This window comes from Lactuca serriola, chromosome 8, assembly GCF_051521515.1.
Source record: "Lactuca serriola cultivar US96UC23 chromosome 8, Lser_US96UC23_V15, whole genome shotgun sequence".
In the NCBI taxonomy this organism is placed as follows: Eukaryota; Viridiplantae; Streptophyta; class Magnoliopsida; order Asterales; family Asteraceae; genus Lactuca; species Lactuca serriola.
Window position 1 is genome coordinate 290,795,775 of NC_136415.1, and position 8,756 is coordinate 290,804,530.

An 8,756-nucleotide genomic window follows, 5' to 3' on the forward strand; every position below is an offset into this window, starting at 1 on the left:
AAATATCATATCGTTGGGTTGTAACCCATAAAATAGTGAAATAACTAGATTTTACCCCTTTGGGTAAAAAGCATCTAAAACTCATGTAGTTTTGCAACCATAATTCTTCTTATGATTTTTATGGCATAATTTATGTTTTGTTTTTGTTAGTTTTGCATTTCAATATATCACAAATAGTTGTATAAAATCTAGTGATAAGCATATCTCATGCAAATAATGTTTTATAATTTAACATAAAGATGAAACATGAAAGTATTGGTGTGATAAAAATAATTTTTACTTGTATCCCCCCCCCCTCTAAAACATGAAAAACTCGAAAATATGGGGGTATGAACTCACCTTGAGTGGATTTGTGGTTTGTTTGAGGAGATGACGTGAGGATTTCCAAGCCTAACACTTGAATGAGGTTGATGAACTTCATTGGAAATGATATTATCCTAAGAGTTTTAACACATAATAATATGTGTAAATAAAATGAAACTAACATGATAATGCATAAATACACTAGATTTTTAAGAAATACTTACCAAATTCTAAGAAGAAGCTTGGAGAATTAAACCTTGGAAGCTTGGACTTGGTTATTTGAGAGGAAATGAAGTGATAGGAAGTAGTAATGAAAATGGCCGGGAGATTTATGGGGTGATTTCGGCCTAGATAAGGAAGAAAGTGATGTGATAGTTACTTTGTTATCTGTTGGTTAAAAACATAGATATTTGTTGGGTATTATTTTGCATTGGAAAAAGGTGAAACATCAACTCACAAAGTCAGCTATCATTATCTTCTCTTTATTCCACCGAAATCACCTTGGGAAGGGGTCAAATTGGTGATTTTGGCCAACGCATGACTGAAATCACCTTGTACACCACCAAATCTGATGTGATTTCGGTCCTAGTGCTTTTGGGTCTTGGTGTGATTTCGGCCTAGGCATGTGATTTCGGCCCATCACAACCGAATTCTCAAGTTCTTCGGTCCCAAAATTGAAAACCCTCAAAGGCATGGCATAAATCATTCTTCATGTCCTAAGTATTAGACTTGTCTTGACTTGTTGACTTTTAAAGGTTTATTACGAACATAGTTTTCATAGTATATATACATATTTACTTATACAATTAATGCTCTCTTGGCTTTCAAAGTTTTATTGCAACAAAATTACGTTGTGAATTCACTTGTACACGGTTACAATTTAAACCTTGTTTGTTCCAGAATTTCTAGTTGTCACATATTTTAGATTTTGAAATATGCACCAAACTATTCTTTAAGACATTAAAATTGATTTTTTATGCATGTTTGTGCATTGCATTAATACATATGGATGAAAGATGAAAAGACACATTATTCACTACATATAGTGTTGAAAGTATTCAAGATCTCGAAGAATGATTAAACATGTTCCAAAAGGGTTTTCCATTAAATATGATTAGTCAAGATGAAATGCTTTAAGTTAGTGATCCAATTGTTAATATGTTATGGGAAAAATATATTGAATTGCAATCTTGATACAATTAAAGTAGTAAAACGATCTTATTGGTAATGTTTCTTTTATGTTGAATCATGTGTTGATTTTTTGTTGATTCTTATATTAATTTTTTGTTTCATATATTTTCAAATATGTTACATATTGTATTATTTGAAATAAGAAAAACTTGAAAATAAATACCGATAGAAGACACACAGCCGAACATATTTTCTAAATTTTAAATGAAAAATGAAAAGTCAATCACTTTGTAACCACTTAGTTTTCTAAGTTTTAACCAAATGTATTTTCTAAATTTTCCACTGAAACTAAAAATAAAAATCTCATTTTTTTTTAAAATGTTCCAAAAAAATAAAACAATTTTACACAACCAAATGGGACCTAAATATCTTTTTTTTTTGGATTATATACAAACTTATTAGTGATTTTGTTTCATATATTTTCAAATATGTTACATATTGTATTATTTGAAATAACAAAAACTTGAAAATAAAACCGACAGAAAACACACGTCCAAACATATTTTCTAAATTTTAAATGAAGAATTCAATCACTTTGTAACCAATTAGTTTTCTAAGTTTTAACCAAATATATTTTCTAAATTTTTGACTAAAACTAAAAATAAAAATCTCATTTTTTCTAAAAACGTTTCCAAACAAATAAAACAATTTTAGGGACCTAAATATCTTTTCTTTGGATTATGTACAAACTTATTAGTGATATACCCTACAATAGGTTTAAATAATACTCAATGAAAGTGGACTACATGATCTATCAAATATTTAGGAAAATGATCATCAATTTTACCTTAATTTCACCATCTATTCTTAGCAAATGGTTTAATGCAAAGGATAGCAACGTATTAGAGCAACATACTTCCCTTTGTATCACAATAATGTGCTTTCAATCATTTTCTTACCAAGTCATTCTACTCTGAAAATTAGTAGTTTGTACTCTCAAAATTTTATTAGGACATTATACTACTAAAATTATACCAAATTAAAACAGTGAATTCTTTTTATATGGATGTCATCATCATTGCTAATATTAGGTAATTTTCCAAAGTATAGTGTTATAATATGAAGAGCTAAAATTAAAATGTTATAATAAACAAATAAGCAAATCAATGAAAGCATTATAGTATTCTTTGAAGTCCTATAGAAAATCAATACACACGCATTAAACAATGAGTAATACAATTTCTCGCAAATAATAAAAATTGATACAAAATTATCATTCATGAAAATTCAAAAAATTTAAGGCCATTGAGAAATTTTTGAAAAGTTTGGATGCCTATCTTCGACGTTCCCTATCCCTCCGTTACTTTCATCAGTTCCATAGAAATTGAGTGGTATTTCCTCCCAAGTTCCTGAATGCAAATCATATGAATGATTTATTTAAATAGATAAATAAACAAGAAAAATGAATATGAGGACACGAACGTGGAATTGAGAATACCTTCAGTCCAACAACATGCACCATTAGCTGTTTTCTTTTTTAGATTAGTCCATTGGGCTAACTAATGGATCAATAAGGGACAACACTAGTTTTCACCTTAATAAATATTTTAGGATAGCGCTTCTTCATTTCATCCTCTACTTTCCAAGTAAGATTTGATCCCATTGAGTGCTTCCGTTTTACTAGAACTAAAACAACAGTTTTTCTCCTGACTTCTTAGTTTTTTAATTGTCTTGGGCTCTTCAATCTATCAGTTGTTCTCATCCACTCACATTTCCTTCGATAGCTTATGAAGACCATTAAATTCGGATGGAATTCAAGATTATATGTTAGTTTCCCGACTCTCTCCAAAATAGTGAATGGACCGATATACATTGGATTCAACTTCCATCTTTTTTCAAAACGTAAGAGTCATCTCCAAGGTGAGATCTTCAACAAAACTTGTTCACCCACTTCGAAAACCATGGGTCGATTTTTCAAATTTGCATAACACTATTTCCTATCTTTACTTACCAACATTCTTTGTCGAATCATTTCCACATTTTCTGTGGTTTCATGAATGAAACTTGGTCCGGTAAAAACTCTCTCCTACTTGTAGCTAAAACGATGGGACCAGAATTTCCTTCCATAGAATGACTCATAAGGAGCCATTTTAATAGTCGAATAATAACTATTACCGTATGAAAATTCAATGAAGGGTAAATGCTCATCCGAAATTCTAGTGAACTCCAAAATACATGCCTGAAACATATCTTCAATGTTTTATATAGTTCTTCACTTTATCTGTCGATTTTTGTATGGTATGTGGTGTTTAAACACAACATTATTCCAAGATCGTCTTGCATACTTCTCCAAAATTGAGATGTAACTCGACTAGTCTGATCCGACGAACTCAAAAATGGTACACCATGTTTCTTCATTATTTTGAGTTCCAAAAACTTCTTCATGGACCATGTTTCATGTGTTGCCAAGAAAAGTGCAATTTTGGTCAATCTATTGATGATCACCCAAATCATGTTATGCCCTTTCTTTTTCTTTGACAACTTCATGAAAAAAATTTATTGTAATATTATCACATTTCCAATTTGGCACAACCAACAACTCCTATCTTGAGTAAGCCCTTGTCATGAGTCATTTTCCTATCCTTAGTCACAAGCACAAGAACAAGAATTATAATGGTCAATTCATGTTAAAATAAAAAAAAAAAAAACAAAAAACAAATACCATGATTTTACATACCAATTATTATTATGGTAGACCACCGAACAAAGAGCTTACATAAAATGGTTAAATACGGGATATACCAAAGTACTTTCATTTATTGTGTAGTGTATTATAGCAGCATACTTTCATTTCTTTCTAACACAACATTTTATTTTCATTTTTTCTTATTAAACCAATGACTCTGAAAAATCTGCCAATTTATATCATTATACTTTTTTGTTTCCGTATTAGGATATTATACTTTAAAAAAATTACCCATTTATAACACTAATTTTGTTTCGTATTTGGATGACATTGTGCTATTTGGTAATTTTGCAAAGTACAATATTGTAACACGAAGAAATGAAAGTAGGAATTTGCAACAAACAAAGAAATGAAAGAACATTGCTATTTATTGCATTTAACCCTTATCGAAAACTGATGCACATTCATTGAGCAATGATTATTGTTACAATTTCTTGCAAAATAATATTAATTGATACAACAATATAAATACAACAATTATTATTCAAGAAAACTCGATGAAGTTAAGGTCGTCGAGGAAACTTTGAAAAGTTTGGAGGCCTACGTTCCATGTATGCCGTCTTTCCCTCGTTACCTTCTTCAGTTCCATAGAAAATGAGTGTCGCATTTCCTCCAATTTCCTGAATGCAAATTAAATGAACAATTTATTCAAAATAAATAAAAAAAAATATATGAATATGGAGTATGAATACCTGGAGTCCAGCATGGCCATCATCGACTGCATTTAAGGAAGATTTTAGCACCCGAATGGCAGTTGGGCTGTTTCTTATGATCTCCCTACACCATTTAATTGTTTCCTCTTCTAGCTTTTCTAGCTACAATAGGATTTAAAGCTTCTCATTAGTAAAGCAACTATATTAATTATATAAATGTAGCAAAATGGGTAAAAGTTCTCTTAATATTATAAAGGGCTAATCACTAAAATGGGTGGACTTCTATGATAAAATGACAAGCTTTTGAAGAAATATCACACAATGGACTTTGTGAAATTTCTTTAATGAACGCTCCCCACTACAAAAACTATTAAAAATATTTTGCGATTTCTTCTTTGCAAAAAGTCCATTTTGTGATATTTTGGTTTATTCACCTTGAGGTTTTTTGGGTATTCAAAAAATGAATACACAAACATAGATCATGAATTAATGATTATTTTCTTGAAAAATGAACTTACGGGGACTACAGTGTTGATCAATCCCATCTTTTCTGCTTCTTGAGCAGTGTAGAATCGTGCCAAAAACCACATTTCACGAGCTTTTTTAGGGCCTACCTGTTTAACGAAAATAAATCGTGTTACAAAAGACAAATCAACTTTAAAAAAGAAAATCTAATTTGGTTTTCGAATTTCATTTTGTTTTATATAAAATCTTTTACCAATCGTGACATTATCGAACTCCCATAACCAGCATCAAAGCTTCCCACCTTATACATTCACAAACCAAACACAAACAATGTGGTATTAATTGACTAATAACATTTTAAAATAACTTCAATGGATGGTGTATTGTTTGTTGACCAATTACCTTTGGACCTGTTTGACCAAAAATAGCATTATCTGCTGCGATTGTTAGATCACAAACCATATGCAACACATGTCCTCCACCAACAGCATAGCCTGCAACCTTGTTGGAAGAAACAAAGAATTTCACTACTTAAATGTGAGTGAATAAAATAATGAGGTTAATTAGAATTAGAACCAATGAAAATTACCATTGCTATAACTGGCTTTGGAAGGCGCCGAATTTGCACCTATATTGGGATTAAGTACACACATCAAGTCAATGTTTGGTTGTTTGAATCAAGTTATATGGCAAGAGAACATGAATACATAGTTATGTACTCCCTTTGTCTCATGAAATCGCATAGGTTGAGTTGACAAAAGTTTAAGGAAAGAGTTTGATTATTTATCAGATACCCGAAATACCCTTTAATAAGAGAAAAAGAATCTTGAAAACACAAGATCGTTTATTTATTTGTAGAGAAGACGACAAAAAAATAAGCAAGGCGATGGAATGGTCATTATATTCCAAGATCATTTTGGGTTAGACCATAGTAATGGAATGAATTTAATATAGTTTTATAAAGTGACATATGCAGAAAAGTCTCATTATTTTGGGAAACTTTTTTGATAAAGTTCTATTTTTTTTTTAACAGAAAAGTCTCGATTCTTTAATATTAAGCCCAAATTAACAAAAAAAAATCCTTATTTTTATTTTAATAGAAAATGACAGATTATTGTGTAAAATTAAATAATTGAGATTTTCCGTTAAAAAACTTTTAGAACTTGATTCGTACACAACAAATTTTTTTTTCTATACACAACAATTTGTGCATTAAAACATTGTATTGTACAACTTTATAAAGTATAAATTATTGTGTATTTAAAAAAATTGTTGTATACGAATCACTTCTTTTTCCAAAATAACAACACTTTTATGCATACTTCCCTTTTATAAATAAAGGAAAAACCTTTGAATTTACTTTAAACATTATTTAATAATAATAAATGGAACTTTTTGTTTCCAAATATAAAGATAAAACATAACAAAATCACATTAAAACCTACATAACTTTTATGAAAAAAAAATTATTTATTTATAGAGTATATATCTGCAACCAAATAAAAACCGGGTAATTTAAAAAAAAATGTGTAAGAAAAATTTACTTGTAAATCAAGAACGTTAAGTCGACCAAAATTTTCAAAATCAGCATAACCGTCTTGACTTCTGAGTGCCTGATCACCCCCGCTACAAAACGCCTTGGTTCCCTGCAACAGTCAATTGTCGATCACCACTAATGTAATGTGATTATGATTTAAAATCAGAGGAAATAGGCTTCTTCAAAGGTCAAAACTTTTGACACTATACAGTGTTAGTAGTTACCTTTCCAGTGAGAATGATGACACCTATGTTACTATCATCTCTTGCATCATTGAAAGCACGAATTAGTTCCTTAACTGTATGTGGTCGAAATGCGTTTCTCCTCTCAGGTCTGTTTATTGTTATCTGAAATACAAATGGGAAATTTTGATAAATTGAAAAAGTTATCTAATTGGAGATTGATATGACAAATTACTAACCTTGGCAATGGCTTCTCCTTCGGCTTTCTCGTAAATAATGTCGGTGAATTCCTTTCCAGACTCATCTGACGAAAATTTCCAAACAGGTATATGGCTTGGAACTTCGCCATGAATCCGATGATAGCTATCGTTCATGGAAGCGCTGCAATTAGAGGAGCTTATAATTGGGGAAATCGAATGAGGTGGCGGAGGAAGGAGGTGGTTGGTGACAGATGCAACTCTCCTCCGCACTGTGTCTAGGTCTTTCTCTTGAACTCCGGCGGCCATGGATATCCGATTATGGCTGCAGTGGCGGTGGTGATGGTGACGACGAATCGGAAGGAAATGGAGGGAAAGTGTCGTTGTAGGACAGTTTGGGAATGGTGGTTAAAGATTTCGTTATCTTATCCGATAAGGTACCAAATGGGCTGATTTTGACTTTTTCTATGTCAAAATTATTGCGTGACTTTTTTCATAAATGAAAGAAGATACTTTGATTAGAGGTGGCTTGTGTCTTTCCTTTTAAAGTTGATTCAACTCAATTTGCATACGAGAATTGGGAGGCAAAAACCGTACTTACATAATTAAGATTAGACAAAATTGCAAGAATGTATGTCCAAAAATGTTATTTTGGGTCAAATATGTTTAGACTAACACTAATTGTTTAAAAGTTATTATTTTGTTGCGGTTTCGATCCAAAACAGTTTAAAAAACACTAAAAATGACGGATTTGTCATTTTCTATTTGTTTTTTGCTTTTCTTTTTGTTATTTAATTATTTTATGACTAAAAAATATAAAAAATAAAAGAAAATATCTCTCTTTCTCTCTCTCTCTCTCTCTCTCTCTCTCATACCCTCTCTTCCATCATCTTCCTCACCAAGCTCTCCATCAAAAACACATTAGAATCTCTACAAGTTGAAGCCGAAAAAGATGAATCAATCACCGACCCAATTCATCAATTCTTCAAATTACAAACATCTTCTCAAAACCCAGACCCTCACCTCGAAGGAAAATCCACTATGTCACACCCTAAACCTGAACGACGGAAACATTCGGGGGCGAAGGACGTTATGTACAGTATCATAACAAATGTAAAATAGTAATCAAAGCAACAACAACTATTGTATTGATAATAAAGTGTTTACATTGAATACATAACATAGATTAATTGTTTTCAAAAGTAGATAACAAAACAAAGACTTGAAGCTACTATGCTCCATCTTCTTGAAACTTGTACAAGAACCTGTTTATTAGTTTCCTGAGAATACAAGTGATTTGGAAAGTGTATCAACATTTATGTTGGTGAGTTCATAAGCATTTAATTTAGAAAGTAAGTTTATTGTTTCTTGAAAATGTTCATGTGATATTACAGAAAATACTATATTTTATTAATAACTTGAAGTGTAGCCTTTAGCTTTGAGAGCAAAATATATTTGTTTCTTACGTTTAAAGAGTGATATATGATGCTTTGAATTTGTATATGAAAAGTGAACAATAATGGTTCCTACCATGATTACTAA

General features: G+C 30.9%; 1 protein-coding gene across 1 annotated transcript; it reads right to left on the reverse strand.

Annotated features, from left to right (window-relative positions):
• Positions 1-4,563: 4,563 nt before the first annotated feature.
• Positions 4,564-7,630, reverse strand: ECHID (enoyl-CoA hydratase/isomerase D). The gene is made up of 9 exons (XM_079015697.1): positions 7,257-7,630; positions 7,060-7,182; positions 6,843-6,944; positions 5,888-5,926; positions 5,701-5,799; positions 5,552-5,599; positions 5,352-5,447; positions 4,873-4,995; positions 4,564-4,800 (listed from the first exon to the last, which is right to left on the reverse strand). Exons 1-9 carry the CDS (start codon positions 7,521-7,523, stop codon positions 4,684-4,686), a joined length of 1,014 nt encoding a protein of 337 aa, XP_078871823.1. The 5' UTR covers positions 7,524-7,630; the 3' UTR covers positions 4,564-4,683.
• Between the last annotated feature and the right edge of the window lie 1,126 nt (positions 7,631-8,756).

Bases quoted from the DNA above. Each gene is read 5' to 3' on its own strand.
- ECHID (XM_079015697.1), bottom strand. From the start codon at position 7,523: ATGGCCGCCGGAGTTCAAGAGAAAGACCTAGACACAGTGCGGAGGAGA. The intron at 7,183-7,256 runs GTTAGTAATTTG...TTTGTATTTCAG, and splicing joins AAGGAGAAGCCATTGCCAAG to ATAACAATAAACAGACCTGA. The intron at 5,600-5,700 runs GTAATTGGTCAA...TGAATGTATAAG, and splicing joins TTGGTCAAACAGGTCCAAAG to GTGGGAAGCTTTGATGCTGG.